Consider the following 16,091-nt stretch of genomic DNA (forward strand, 5'->3'; position numbering starts at 1 on the left):
TTGGCACAATTACTGCAAAGGCAACAATTCCAAGACTGGCAGGCAACATGACAGACCACTTGTTCAAGTCCAGGAACAATCCCAAAATCAGCAGACACTGTGGCAGTTTACTAGTTCAAGTCCAGGAACTGGAGATGAAGACTTGAATAAATGCAGGAACTGAAAATTTCCAAAAATCTAGAGATCTTTTCCAGAGCTTCTCCTTATAATCTAAAAACAGGCCACACTCCAAAGGCAGCTCCCTTTTCACTGATTAACGTCTGACAGTGGAATCCACCATGGAGGTGATTACAGTCTCAGCATGGGCAATAACTATATCTAGCTGCCAAGCCACTCAGAACCATGACCCAGCCAAATTGACACTCAGCCTTAACTACCACAGCCATATTTTCCAACTACCAAAGCTTCTTTGTTTCCAACTTTCATATTCCAATCACCAATGATTATCAATATGTCTTGATTGCATGTTTGGTCAATTTCAGACCACAGAATTGATAAAAATCTTCATTTTTTTTTTTAATCTTTGGATTCAATGGTTGGTGCATAAATATGAATAATAGTAGTATTAACTGGTCTTCCTCATAGACATATGGATATTATCCTATCACTGACAGCATTCTACTTGAGAACAGATCTTGAAATGTTCTTTTCGACAATGAATGTAATGCCATTCTTCTTCAATTTGTCATTCCCAGCATAGTAGACCATATGATTGTCCAATTAAAAATGGCCAATACCAGTCCATTTCACCTCATTAATGCCAAGGATATCAATTATTATACATTACACTTCATTTTTGGCAACTTCCATTTTTCCTAGATTCATACTTTATATATTCCAGGTTCAGATCATTATGGATGTTTGCTGGTGTTTCTTTTCATTTTGAGTCATGCCCCATCAGCAAATGGTCTTGCAAGTGTTATTCTATGACCTCTGGTGGCATAGTGCCTAAGGCATTTGACTGCTAACCAGAAGGCTGGTGGTTCAAACCCACCAGCCACTCCTCAGAAGGAAGGTTGGGCAATCTACTTCTGTCTGTAGTGATACCACCTTGGGAACCCAAAGAGGGGATTGCTATGAGTTGAATCCGATGCCATAGCAGTGAATTTTGTAGGTTTTTTTGTTTGTTTTTTGGTACATTGAGGAGGCACTTCTTCCCTGGTTGTATTTCAATTCCTTCCAACCTGAGAGGCTCGTCTACTGGCACTATATTAAACAATGTTTCACTGTTTTTCATAAAGTTTTCCGTGACTAGCTTTTTGAGAAGTGAACCACTTCTTCCTTCTTCCTAGACTGTCTTAGTCTGGGGGCTCCACTGAAACTTGTCCACCATGGGTGACCTTGCTGGTATTTGAAATACCTGAGACATAGCTTCCCAAATCACAGCAACATGCAAGCCACCATAGTACAACAAACTAACAAACAAGTGGTCCTTTATTCTTGCATACCTCTCAATGTCTTTCTTTGACTTGGTTACGTTGTGCTGACTTCCCCCATATTGTGTATTGCCTTTCATTTCAACATAATTAAGGAGCTCTGGTGGTGTAGCACCTAAGGTATTTGACTGCTAACTAGAAGGTTAGTGGTTCAAATCCACCAGACACTCCGTGGAAGGAACACTGGGCAATCTACTTCCATAAAGATTTACTGCCTTGGAAAACCCAAAGGGGTCGCTATGAGTTGAAATTGACTCCATGGCAGTGAGTTTGGTTTTTTTGGTTTGGTGGCATAATGGATAAGGTGTTTGGCTGCTAACCAGAAGGTCAGCAGTTCAAACCCACCAGCCACTCAGCAGAAGAAAGATGGGGCAATCTATTTCCATAAAGATTTACAACCTCGGAAACCTGATGGAGATCAATAAGAGTCGGAATCCACTCAATGGTAGTGAGTTTAGTTTTTTTGTTTTCAACATAATTAACATATATATACTATCTAGTTAATGATTTTCCCTCTCCTTTCTTCCCATCTCTAGTAACTATCAAAGAATGTTTCTCTCTGTGTGAAAACCTAGTTTTTGCTCTTTATAATAGTAGTCTCATGCAATTTTGTCCTTTTGTGATTGACTTATTTCACTCAGCATAATGTCATCACAGGCCAGGTACCCAGATGGGGGAGGCACAGGAGGTGCTGGGGCCAAAGCAGAGCCACAGGGACCCAGGTGAGGTGGGGCAGACAGGCCAGGCACCCGGATGAGGGAGGTGCAGGAGGAGCCAGGGCAAGACAGAGCTGGGTTCCAGGTAAGGGGAGGGAGACATGCCACTCACCCAAGAGGCAGGAAGGGGGGGTGGAGCCAGGGACCACAGAGCCGTGGGATCCAAGTAAAGGGAGGGTGGAGAGGTTTTGAACAGCTAAGGAAAACAAACTTGTCTGTCAGTTTGTCCTACTGCGGTGGCATATTGCTGTGAGGCTTGAGGCTATGCCACCGGTGTCTCAAATGCCAGCAGGGTTGTACATGGTGCACAGGTTTCAATGCAGCTTACAGACTGAGACAGACTAGGAAGAAGGAAGAGGCCATCCACTTCTCAAAAAATAAGCCAGGGAAAACCTTATGAATAGCAGAGAAACACTGTCTGATATATTACTGGGCAACTTTATAAATAGCCCTAAAACATTGTCTGACACAGTGCAGGAAGACCAGCCCCTTAAGTTGGAAGGCACTCAAAATATGAGTGGGAAAGAGCTGCATCATCACAGGAGAACCAACCTTAATGATATGGATAAAGTAAAGCTTTCAGGACCTCCATTTGCTGAGTGGCATGACTCAATTTGAGGAGAAATAGCTGCAAACATCCATTAATAATCAGAACATGGAATGTACGAAGTATGAATCTAGGAAAATTGGAAGTTGTCAAAAATGAAATGATATGCATAAAGATATCAATCCTAGGCATTAGTGAGCTGAAATGGACCAGTTTTGGCCATTTTGAATCAGATGACCATATGATCTACTATGCCAACAATGACAGTTTGAAGAGGAATGGCATGGCATTCATCTTCAAAAAGGATGTTTCCAGATCTGTCCTGAAGTACAGTGCTGTCAGTGATAGGATAATATGCATATGTCTACAAGGAAGACCAGTTAATACTACAATTATTCAAATTTATGCACCAACCACCAAAGCCAAAAATGAGGATATTGAAGATTCTCATCAATTTCTGCAGTCTGAAATTGACCAAACATGTAATCAAGATGTGTTAATTATGATTGGTGACTGAAACGCAAAAGTTGGAAACGAAGAATCACTGGTAGTTGGAAAATTTGGCCTTGGTGACAGAAATAACGCTGGAAACCACATGATAGAATTTTGCAAGACCAATGACTTATTCATTACAAATACCTCTTTTCAACAACACACACGGTGGCTGTACACATGGATATCAACAGATGGAGTACACAGGAATCAGATTAACTACATCTGTGGCAAAAGGTGATGGAAAAGCTCAATATCTTTAGCCAAAACAAGGCCAGGAGCTGTTTGTGGAACAGACCATCAATTATTCATATGCAAATTCAACTTGAAATTGAAGACAATCAAAACAAGTCCATGAGATCCACAATATGACCTTGAATATATCCCTTCTGAATTTAGAGACCATCTAAAGAATAGATTTGACGCAGTGAACACCAATGACAGAAAACCAGAAGAATTATGGATGACGTCAAGAACATCATCCATGAAGAAAGCAAGAGGTTGTTAAAGAGATGAGAAAGGAAGAAAAAATCAAAATGCATGTTAGAAGAGACTCTGAAAATTGCCCTTGAGTGGAGAGGAGCTAAAGCAAATGGAAGAAATGACAAGATAAAAGAGCTGAACAGAAGATTTCAAAGAGCAGCTCAAGCAGACAAAGCCAATTACTATAATGAAATGTGCAAAGACCTAGAGTTAGAAAAACAAAAGGGAAGAACACAATTGGCATTTCCGAAGCTGAAAGAACTGAGGAATAAATTTAAGCCTTGAGTTGCAATACTGAAAGATTCTATGGGCAAAATATTGAATGATGCAGGAAGTATCAAAAGAAGATGGAAGGAATACACAGTCATTCTACCAAAAAGACCTGGTCGATGTTCATCCATTTCAGGAGGTGGCATATGATCAAGAAACAATGGTATTAAAAGAAGAAGTCAAAGCTGCACTGAAGGAATTGGTGAAGAACAAGGTACCAGAAATTGATGGAATACCCATTGAGATGTTTCAACAAAGTATGTCCTGTTGGAGGCAATCATTCAGTTATGACAAGAGATTTGGAAGATAGCTACCTGTCCAACTGACTGGAAAAGATCCATATTTGTACCTATTCCAAAGAAAGGTGATCCCACAGAATGTGGAAATTATCGAACAATATCATTAATATTACATACAAGTAAAATCTTACTGAAGATAATTCAAAAATGGTTGCAACAATATATTGACAGAGAACTTCCAGAAATGCAAGCTGGATTCAGAAGAGGACGCAGAATGAGGGATATCATTGCTGAAGTCAGATGGATGTTTATTTATGTTTTATTGACTATGTAAAGGATTTGATTGTGGATAATAACAAATTATGGGTAACATTGAGAAGACTGGAAATTCCATAACACTTAATTGCACTCATGAGAAACCTGTACATAGACAAGGAGGCTGTCGTTCAAACAGAACAAGAGGACACTGCGTGGTTTAAAACCAAGAATTGAGTGTGTCAGAGTTGTATCCTTTCACCATACTTATTTAATCTATATGCTGAGCAAATAATCAGAGAAGCTGGACTATATGAAGAAGAACATGGCATCAGGATTGGAGGAAGAATCATTAACAACCTGTGATATGCTGACAACACAACTTTGCTTGCTAAAAGTGAGGATGACTTAAAGCACTTACTATGAAGATTGAAGAATATAATGTGCAGTATGGATTACATCTCAACATAAAGAAAACAAAAATCCTCACAACTGGACCTATAAGCAGCATCATGATAAATGGAGAAAAGATTGAAGTTGTCAAAGACTTCACATTGCTTGGTTCTACAGTAGGCGCCAATGGAAGCAGCAATCAGGACATCACATGACATACAGCACTGGGCAAATAGGCTGCAAAGGACCTCTTTCAAGTGCTAAAGAGCAAAGGTAGCTCCTTGAGGACTAAGGTGCACCTGACACAAGCCATAGTATTTTCAGTCACCTCATATGCATGTGAGAGCTGGACAATGAATAAGGAAGACCGAAGAAGAGCTGGTGCTTTTAAGTTGTGGTGCTGGCGAAGAATGCTGAAAGTATGTTATCAGGATAATGACACTGACCTCATTGAATTCTGAAGATTAGCTAAGATATTTCACAGAAAGTAATAATATAGAGCACCATAATTATTAGATTAATGTTCAGATCTTATTATTGACACTACAATGGCATTAAAATTATGAAAAGGAGTTTTATAAAGATGACATCTTATAGGTAAACTTTAAAAATCTTTTGTTATGAAAAGTTTCAAATATACGCAAAAGCAGAGCATATAGTGAGCCCAATACCCAATACCCAATCTCAACGATCAACTCATGGTTGATCACCCGCTTCAATCCCTTGGATGATTTTGAAGAAAATCTCAGATATCATATTATTTCAGCTGTAAATACTTCAGTACATATCTCTAAAAAAGTAATAAAATAATAACAAAAAATGTAACCAACATTTCATATCCACACCTGAAATAATCATTAACCATTCTTTATTAGATGAATTGTTGGTTCATTGGAAGTCACAATGAGAACAAAGAGAATAAGTCTGTCCAAGGCAGAGACTTAGGTAATGTCTTTCCAGACCTCAGAACAATAGAGGCACCCACTTTTACCACTATCCAATGTTATTAATGGGTTCTCAACAAGCTGGGCTGGTGGTTCAAAGCCCCCAGCCACTCCTCCGAAGGAAGGTTGGACACCGCCTCGGAAACCCAAGGAGGAGTCGCTATGAGTAGAGTCCAACTCGATGGCATATAACAACAACAAAGTGAGGGGGTGAATCTGAAGCTAATATTTCATCCTTGCAGCAAGGCAGAGCAGAGATACCCCATTAATAATAATTTTCTTGTTCCCCACACCCAATGTCATTTCATTTTAAATAAATCTGTACAGATATTTCTGCTTCCAAATTGGTAAAATATTTGAATTTAATGTTACCTTTTAGTCTACTTCGAGACATTGTTGGTGGTAACAACTTTTATGCAGGTTATGATAACACACAGCTAACGAGTTTGATGAATGTGGACAGGACTGGTGTAGTTTCTGAAATTTAGCATAGCACAGAAGCACACATCTCTCCTAGAGTGAAAACTCAGGCTCTGCAAAAGAAAAATTAAGAGATTTATTGCAAGGCCAGAGATGGTTCTCACCAGGAAGACATCCCAACTCACAGTGAAAATGGATGCTCTGCTGGACTATGAGGAAAAATACAATTTTGTACATTTGGAGCAGGAACTAAGAAGTTACAAAATGGCTAAAAGGCAATCAGGGGAGACAAAGGTGGAATATCTAAAAGGAGGGGCTTAGCTGGGATGGGTTGATAACACATAAGTGGGAATACATGCTTGGTTAAAAGTATGTACCCTTCAATTTATTACAGGATGTTCACAGAACAGCAGCAGGACAGGTTTTTCTGGTAACTTGGTTAGTAAAATTGCTTTTTCAATCTTACCTGTTTCTAGGTACCCATGGTGAAAATTTATCTTTACATAATGCTGAGCTATTGCATCTTGAATAGATTGTGATGTCCTGTGCCTATCAGACCTCAGAGAAAAGAAACGTCTCCTTAAGGGGATATGTCAGCAGCAAGGTTAGAGGAACTGCTGCTAGAAATGGCAGCTTTAAAATTCAACATGGATTCTAGATTCCTGTCAAGATTTTAAAATGCAATTAAGACTCTGCTTTTAGACTGCTCTGTTTACAATAAACCAAGTGTTTCTGATTTTAGACTCCCCTATAGAACTTTGTTTTCAAAAATGGTTGCAGCAGTGTATCAACAGAGAACCTCCAGAAATGCAAGCTGGATTCAGAAGAGGATGTGGAACAAGGGATATCATTGTTAATATCACTGCTGATGTCTGATGGATCTTGACTGAAAGCAAAGAATACCAGAAAGATGTTTATTTGTGTTTTATAGACTATGCAAAAACATTAGATTGTGTGGATCATAACAAAGTATGGATAACATTGAGAAGAATGGGAATTCCAGAACAGTTAATTGTGCTCATGAGGAACCAATACACATACCAGGAGACTGTCGTTCGAACAGAACAAGGGGATATTGCATGGTTTAGAATCAGGAAGGGAGTATGTCAGGGTTGTATCCTTTCACCATACTTAATCTGTATGCTGATTATATGAAGAAGAACATGGCATCAGGACTGAAGGAATACTCATTATCAACCTGTGATATGCAGATGACACAACTTTGTTTTCTGAAAGTGAGGAAGCACTCACTGGTGAAAAATAAAGACTACAGTCTGCAGTGTGGATTACACCTCAACATAAAGAAAACAAAAATCCTCACAACTGGACCAATAAGCAGAATTACAATAAATAGAGTAAAGATTGAAGTTGTCAAAGATTTCATATTACTTGTTTCCACAATCAGGAGCTCTGGTGGCATAGTGCCTAAGGCATTTGGCTGCTAACCAGAAGGCTGGTGGTTCAAACCCACCAGCTATTCCTCAGAAGGAAGGTTGGTAAATCTACTTCCGTAGTGATACTGCCTCAGAAACTCAAGGAGGGGTCGCTAGAAGTCCAATCCAATCAGCACCAATGGAAGCAGCAGGCAAGACATCAGACAACGTATTGCACTGAGCAAATCTGCTTCAAAAGACCTCTTTAAAGTACTGAAGAGCAAAGATGTCTCTTTGAAGACTAAGGTGCACCTAACCCAACCCATGGTATTTTCAATTGCCTCATATGCCTGTGAGAACTGGACAATGAATAAGGAAGACCGAAAAAGAGTTGATGCTTTGAGTTGTGGTGTTGGCAAAGAGTACTGAAGGTACCATGGACTGCCAAAAGAACTAACAAATCTGTCCTGGAAAAAGTGCAGTCAGAATGCTCTTTGGCAGCCAGAACGGCTAGACTTCATCTCACCTACTTTGGTCATGTTGTCAGAAGGGCCCATTCCTTGGAGAAGAATATCATGCTTGGTAAAGTGGAGGGTCAATGAAAAAGAGGAAGGCCTTCAATGAGATGGATAGACACAGTGGCTGCACCAATGGGCTCAGGTATAGCATGGATTGTGAGGTTGGCACAGGACCGGGCAGTGTTTTGTTCTGTTGTACACAGGGCCACTATGAGACAGGGCCACTCTGAGTCAGAGCCGACTTGACGGCACCTAACAAAAACAACAACAGAGTTTCAGGAGAATTCAGTTCTCAGAACTCTCCCCACCCCTACCTCCATAATTCCCCACTTACTTATTCCACAAAATCAGTAGCTCAGTGGAAACCCTTCCTTTTTTGTTTTTGTTTTTAAACTGGAAGTTGAAAAACATTGTTGTTGTTGTTGTTAAGTGCCGTCAAGTCGTTTCCGACTCATAGCGACCCCATGCACAGCAGAACGAAACACTGCCCGATCCCGCACCAGCCCCACAATCCCTGCTATACTCGAGCCCATCATCGCAGCCACTGTATCAATCCATCTCGTTGAAGGCCTCCCCCTCTTTCGTCGACCCTCCACCCTACCAAGCATGACATCCTTCTCCAGGGAATGGTCCCTTCTTACAACATGACCAAAATAGGTGAGACGAAGTCTGGCCATTCTTGCTTCCAAGGAGCATTCTGGCTGCACTTCCTCCAGGACAGATCTGTTAGTTCTTTTAGCAGTCCACGGTACTTTCAGCATTCTTCGCCAGCACCACAACTCAAAAGCATCAACTCTTCTTCGGTCTTTCCTATTCATTGTCCAGCTCTCACATGCATACAAGGTGATTGGAAATATCATGGCTTGTGTCAGGCGCACCTTAGTCCTCAAGGAGATATCCTTGCTCCTCAGCACTTGAAACATTGACCACTTCCAAAGAAGAGGTTTTATGTGGAAAGTAGTGAACATCAATATCTAAAGCCTAAATCATCACACCCATTTAAAAACAAAACATAATTAATGCAAAGTCTACATTTCAATGGGCAATACTAGTGTTTTAATCAGTGTTCTCTAGAGGAACAGAACCAGTGAGATATATACAAATATAAAGGGAGAGAAAGGGAGATTTTCTTCAAAGGATTGGTTCATGAGATTGTCAGGGGCCAGCAAGTCCAAAACCCACAGGTTAGGTGAAGGAAAAAGAGCTAAGTGAAGAGAAAGAGTGAGTTTTGCCAAGATGTCATATAGTCTGGAAGCATAACACACACTAAGGAAGCTCCCATTTCAACTGACTGATTGATTACATTATGGTAAGTAATTATATTACATCATTACATTACATTACATTACAGAATAGTGACTAGACTAGGTTTGGCCAAACCACTGGGAACCATAGCCTAGCCAAGCTGGCACATAAAATTAACCATTACAACCAGCAAGTGAAAGAAGGAAGATGCTGAGAAAACTGGAAGGAAAGACACCAAGAATGTGAAAGGGGAATATAAGAGATTTACATTCCTTCTTTGAAACCACAAATTAGCTTGGAAACAATGGGAACTTCCTGGGAGGAGTTGGCTGTCTGGGTTCTGAAGTTTGGCACAGCATGGAGGTATTAGCAAACCAGGTGTTGTCTTCACAAACCTCTTCATACCACTCTGACTTCAGAAAGTATGCACCACAATCATCCTCAAACAGCTGGAATTTGTTAAATGACAATAATAGTGGGTTCACACTTCCCTGGTCCATGAGGAAATTCCTATTGGGCTCTGTGTCAGGACATTTTCATCAAAGATGAGGTTTTCCTGCATATCCCCAACCCTACTCAAGGCTTCTCGGTCCAAGGCACACAAGTATCTACAACACCCAGCACAGGTGCTTGTGGGGGTGGAAGGCGGGTTCTACACTCAAGAAAAATTTCCCTCTGCTCCTTTCTTCACACAGGAGGTTACCCTTCCCTCCACCTGTTTGAGGACTCTTGTCCTCCTCCACATTGGTGGCACTTATTCATTTCTTTCCTTCTCTTCCTACAGCCCTAGTCTTAGCTAGTCTTGGGGCATGGAAAAGTGGCTACACAAGCTGGCTTCTGAAGGTTTTTGTCACACCTTTCAGAAGAAGGAGAAGGAGAAAGAAAGGTTGATAGATGTTACAACTTGCCATAGCTCTTTGTTGTCAGTTTCCCCCTTTAGAAGTTAGTTTCTGGAAGGCAGGGGCAAGGTCTCTTGTTGCTGCTTTCTTGCTGCTGAGAACAATGGCTAGCTCATGGTAGGGCAGCAGATATTTGTCAAATGTTATTGAATGCATGAAATGAGTGAATGAATGGGTAATGACCACTGAGGACCCATCAGTAGTCCTTATTAGAAGGGTTATTCTACCAAGAACTTGAAAGAAAATATGTAAGAGAAAAAAGAAGCCTGAATATATTTCCTCTTTTGACTTAAAATCCTTTTGAAGAAAAAAAATAATCATTGTGACTTTCTCATGCTTTAATGTATAATTTTAGGGCCTCTAAAAACGATATGAGTTGGATCTCACTCGACAGCACATAACAACAACAACAACAAAAGATACTATATAATAAATCAGGGGCAAAGAACAGATGATATGATTTGATTAGATTTCAAAGAAGATATATAAAAAAGATCTAAAGTTGAGTACTAATTCAAAAAGATTATCTTCCACATACAACCTTTTTTGACAAAATTTTGATATGTATATATGTTATATAGGAGCTCTGGTGGCACTTTGGTTAAAGCATTAGGCTGCTAACTGAAAAATCAGTGGTTCAAACCACCTGCTGCTCCATGGGAGAAAGATGAGGCAGTCTGCTTCCATAACGATTTACAGACTTGGAGCTCTTTTGGGGAAGTTCTATCCTGTCTTATAGGGTCACTATGAGTTAGAATGGGAGCTCTGGTAGCATAGTGGCTAAGGTACTTGACTGCTAACCAGAAGGCTGGCAGTTCAAACCCACCAGCCACTCCTCGGAAGGGAGGTTGGGCAATCCTACTTCCGTAGTGATACTGCCTCGGAAACCCAAGGAGGGGTCACTGAGTCAGGGCTGACTCGACGGCACATAACAACAACAACAACAACAACAGTTAGAATCGACTTGATGGCAGCGTGTTTGATTTTTCTTTCTTTCTTTTAATATGTTATATGTGTGTGTGTGATATCTGTGTATATGGAGTTTATATAGATATAAAACATCTATGTATAATGAAACATTTGTGACTTTAACATTTTTTATGTGTATAATTCACTGACCTTAAATATATTCACTATGTTGTGCAACCATCACCACTATCCATTTCTAAATTTCACCATCACCCTTAACAGAAGCTCAGTGCTCCCTAATCAATGACCCACCCTGTCTTCCTGCCTCTCACCCCTGGTAACCTTAATAAGCTTTGGCCTCTACGCATTTTCCTGCTCTATATATTTATATAAGTGGAATCCCATAGAATTTGTCCTTTTCACATACATCTTTTTAAGGAATCATTTGGTTTGACAGACTTGAAGATTACTTTTGAGATCTGGAAACTGAGGGTGGGAACGGAAAAGGAAGGGGCATTAGTGAGTGCAGCCACCATGGAGTGGGGAAGGCTGAGGAATATCTTAGGGTGGCCACTTTGGAAAGCCAGAGGACAGCAGGAGAGAACGAGATACACCAAAGCCAGAGGATAGCAGGAGAGAATGAGATACACCGAGGAAGGTGGTTGGGGAGCTCTCATGCAGGGAGGAAAAGGAAGAAATAGGAGAGGTCCCACCTGCTGTGAACCATTGCCAGGGGCCCTGACAGCTGCAACTGCCAAGCACATTAGTCAAAATCATCCTGACAGCCAAGGGCTGGTTCCTGGCAGCCTCTCCCCTCCTGGGGGCACCTTACACAATTTCCTGCCTTCCTCACTAGACCTGCCAATCATATGTTGTATCTTTTCATCACTAATGAATCCATCTCCATCTTAACAAAAATGAGCTGCCACATCGAAGGGATTTACAGTTGTTTGGGGAGATCCTTATAATTTTTTTAATTTCTCTAAAATAATGATAATAATAAAATAAGTAACAAGACACAAATGGTTGCTTTGAGGATTGTGGTTTCAGAATGTTATGGTTTCCTGTTCACCCTGAGCTGTCATTGAAGGGAACATGAGTGGTTCAGCCAGTCACGCTCGCAACCATGAAGTCTAAACATCACCTTATAGCCTTCTTCATCAATTTCCTCCTGACCGGTGTAGTAGGTAAGTGTTGGCTTTCTTTTTCATGTTTACAGCTTTGTCATGTGAGTCTGATCAAGAAACTGTTAGAAAGGGCATTGGTTCTTTTGTGGGCTTTGTAAGAAATTTGGCTTTCTTTTGCCATTAATCAAGACTAGGGGTCAGTTACTATCTCCAGTCTAATTAACTCCGCATGTCCTTAATGGATATCTGCTAAGGAACATGCATGAAAGTGGGGTGCAAGAAACTTATACAGGACAAACGTATATCCATCTCTCTCCCCTTAGCATCTATTTTGTCTTAGAAGGTCACTATAACATAGTGGTTATAAGCACAGACTTCTAAATCAGGCTGTCTGAATCGAAATTTCAATTCTGCCACTTACTATCTAGGTGACCTTGGGAATTTACTTAACCTTCTTGTTTAAGTAAATGTTCCCATCTGTAAAATGGGGATTGTAGGTCACTGTGAAGAGTAAATGAGTTAATATATGCCAATTGCTCAGAGCAGAGCCTACCACAGAGTAGAGATCATAAACATCATGTGAGAATGTGCTGTTGGTACCCACAGAGAACCCTTCAAGATCATGGAGCATCTTATCACCATAGCATCTCTCTGAGCAAGGCCCTTCACATCCTCTTGATAAATGGGCAATTGCCAACATAAGTGGCTGAGTTACTTTCCCAAGACTATACCCTCATTCATTCAGAGACTGATGTGTAAAAAGAATTCAGGCCTCCTAGCAAGAATTCTAGTGCTGCCAAAATGATCCTGACTCTGCATATTACCATCCTGTAACCTCAGGCAAGACATGCAACTTCTTTAAGCCTCAGCTCCCCATCTACAAAATGTAATAATAAAATACCTACCTTATTTGGTTGTTGTGAAAATCAAATAAGATGTAAATCATTGACCAGAGTGCTTGCTATATGGGAAATGTTCAGTGACTGCCAGTCAGGAGGAGGAGGGAGAAGGAAGGAGGGGAGAGGACTACCCTCAGCCTCGTGTTGCTGTTTCCCCACTAGCTTCTCTCTGATAATGGAGCCCCATCCCAATAAAAATGAGCTGCCACAGATTTACAGCAAATATTTTTGAAGTGATACTTATCAGTTTTTAATTCCCTAAAATAATGAAATAACATGGTACAGCAGTAAGATGAAATTGCTGTTGCTTTAAGGAACCATTTGCCAAGGAGATGATGTTATAATGGTAGGAAAGGCTTTGCTCTTGGTTTCCCATGGTAGGAAAGAGGCAGGCTCTGGAGTCAGCTTCACTACTTGCTGCTGGGCAAGGTCCCTAACTACTCTCCAACCCTTAGTTTTCTAGTCTGTAAGAGGCAGACAGCAACAGTTCCTTTCATATAGCAGATCCAAGCAGATTAAATGAGTTCATGCAGGTAAAGCCCTCCCAGTCCCTGGCACAGAGTGACTTGTAGCTATTGGTGGTGGTGGTAGTGTTGTTACAAAAACAAAAGAAGAAATCTGTAGGCAGGAGTGAAAAAGGACATGGATCCATTTATCTCCAGACTAGCAAATCAACTCTAGGCAGGTCTTCAGGAATTGTGCCTGCCATTGACTGAAAACTTCTAGAATTTTTATGTATTAAATATGATTACTCAGGTAGTGATTTTGGTGAGTGCAATCAACTCCTTCTGAGTACATACCATCATCTGATGCACTGAGGGAGGTCCAGAAAACAGAATAAAGCACACAAATAGCACTATTAGTACTATTTAGTTGCTAAAAAGGAAGACTGGGCAATCTACTTCCATAGTGATACCTCCTCAGAAACCCAAGGAGGGGTCGGGGTCACTATGAGTTGGAACCGAGTCAATGGTGGCAAGTTTGGTTCAGTTTGATTTAGTTGGTAAAAAATAAATACTTAAAGAAACAGCCTCATTTACTAGGGGAAAAAAAAAAGATCTTGAAATCAAAGCTGAGATCATTGACTTAGGGTATTTTCCTCCATCTCAATAAGGTGATATGTGAACAAAGACTTGAAGGAGGCAGAGAAATGAGTCATATGGAAATCTAGACAGAAAAAAGAACAGTTGTCATTGAGATGAGTTGCCCATGTGTGAGTAGAACTGGCTGCATAGGATTTTCACAGGCTAGCTCTGGTAGCATTGTGCCTAAGGCACTTGACTGCTAACCAGAAGGCTGGTGGTTCAAACCCACCAGCCACTCCTCAGAAGGAAGATGGGGCAATCTACTTCTGTAATGATACTGACTCGGAAACTGAAGGAGGGGTCACTATGAGTTGGGTCCGACTCGACAGCACATAACAACAATAACAACAATTCTTCCAAAGTAGATTGCCAGGTTTTTTTGGAGATGCCTCTGGATGGACTCAAACCTTTTGGTTAGCAGCCAGCATATTAACTGTTTGCATTATCCAGGAAGAGAACATTCCAGGAAAAGGAAAGAGCCAAGGCAGAGACCCCAAGATGGGATACATCTGGCATGCTGGAGCAAGAGCAAGGATATCAGTATGGAGAAGCAATATGGAGGACGGAGGATCAGGTCAGGGAGGACAAAGAGGCAGGATCCAGAGATGGAGCAAGAACTGGAGAAATGGGGAACCTCGGCTTATATTGAGGCCTTGCAGCTAAAATTGATTCCAGGCAAAATTTTTCCTGAGACTAATGAGAATAGACTGACTCTTAGGAAGGTGATTAGGTGACCTTGGTGTAGGCCTTTTATCTCAGTCATATTCCATCATCTAGGAAGAGACAAAGGACAACAATTCTTACTGCTATTTACTTCCTCTACAGCTTGAAAAATGGGCTGGAGGATGTCACTTGTATTTTCATAGTTTAGAACACAATTGTTTTGAAACTTTAGTGTGCACTGAAATCATCACATCAAAGAATCGAAATGTTGATTTCTGAGCTCCATCCATCCACCATCTGCGCTTAGCATACACTTCAGGCAATTCTGATGCAGGTAATATTGTTAAAACTGCTACCAACACAATAGGGCTTATATCAATGTTTAAAGTTTTTCCTTCTCTTAATGTATTAGAAATTCAGCCAGCCCAGGAATCTCTGAAGCCCCAGAGGGTACGATTCCAGTCCCGAAATTTTCACAACATTTTGCACTGGCAGCCTGGGAAGGTGCTTCTAGACAACTACAGCATCTATTTTGTGCAGTACAAAATGTAAGTAAATTGGGCGTCTTCCAGTTCACAGAGGTGGTCACTGGAATAATGTGTTCTAGAATGCAATGGAATGTTAGGATCTGTGCTTTTTTTTTTTTTTTTTCAGTTTTAGAGGGGTTAACAAGAAGCAGAGGTAGGGATACAAGTGACCTATCTCCCCTGAAGACTACCTGGTGACCCAGAACTCATGATGATATGCACAGCTTGTTGGGGAGATGATATACACAGCATCCCTGAGAGAGCCAACACTCAGACCTTACAGGCTCGCCTAATGGCTTCCAATGGTGACTTGTTCATTCTGGGCTCTCAGTACGTATTTGTTGAACAAATGTTGGAAACCATGGTTTAGCACCCAGCCAATACTCAATTAAATTGAAACTACTGATAACTGATAGAGAAATGGTAGAAAACATAAAGAGAAGTATGTACAATAGATGTGTTTCCTCTTTATGTCATTTTAATGGGTTCACTACTTAGAACATTCTTTTCAAAAGTTAATGGCTCTTGTAAGCATGCCTACAAATTGCAACGTGCTGCTGCATGATCCTCTTATGTGAACGTCAGGCTAATCCTGCTGGATTGTTGACAGAACGCAGATACGATCGACTCTTTTCCTGAACCAAGGGCTGG

General features: G+C 40.8%; 1 protein-coding gene across 1 annotated transcript in view; it reads left to right on the forward strand.

Moving 5' to 3' along the window:
- Nucleotides 1–12,265: 12,265 nt before the first annotated feature.
- IL22RA2 (interleukin 22 receptor subunit alpha 2) overlaps nt 12,266–16,091 on the forward strand; it is a 117,932-nt gene continuing 114,106 nt past the window's right edge. Inside the window, exons 1-2 of the mRNA XM_007946312.1 lie at nt 12,266–12,326; nt 15,326–15,461. Of these exons, the coding sequence (XP_007944503.1) occupies nt 12,266–12,326; nt 15,326–15,461 (197 nt within the window). The remainder of the gene's footprint in view (nt 12,327–15,325; nt 15,462–16,091) is intronic.

Source organism: Orycteropus afer, unplaced genomic scaffold (genome assembly GCF_000298275.1).
Source record: "Orycteropus afer afer isolate SDZICR_OR568_19922 unplaced genomic scaffold, OryAfe1.0 scaffold00155, whole genome shotgun sequence".
Classification (NCBI taxonomy): Eukaryota; Metazoa; Chordata; class Mammalia; order Tubulidentata; family Orycteropodidae; genus Orycteropus; species Orycteropus afer.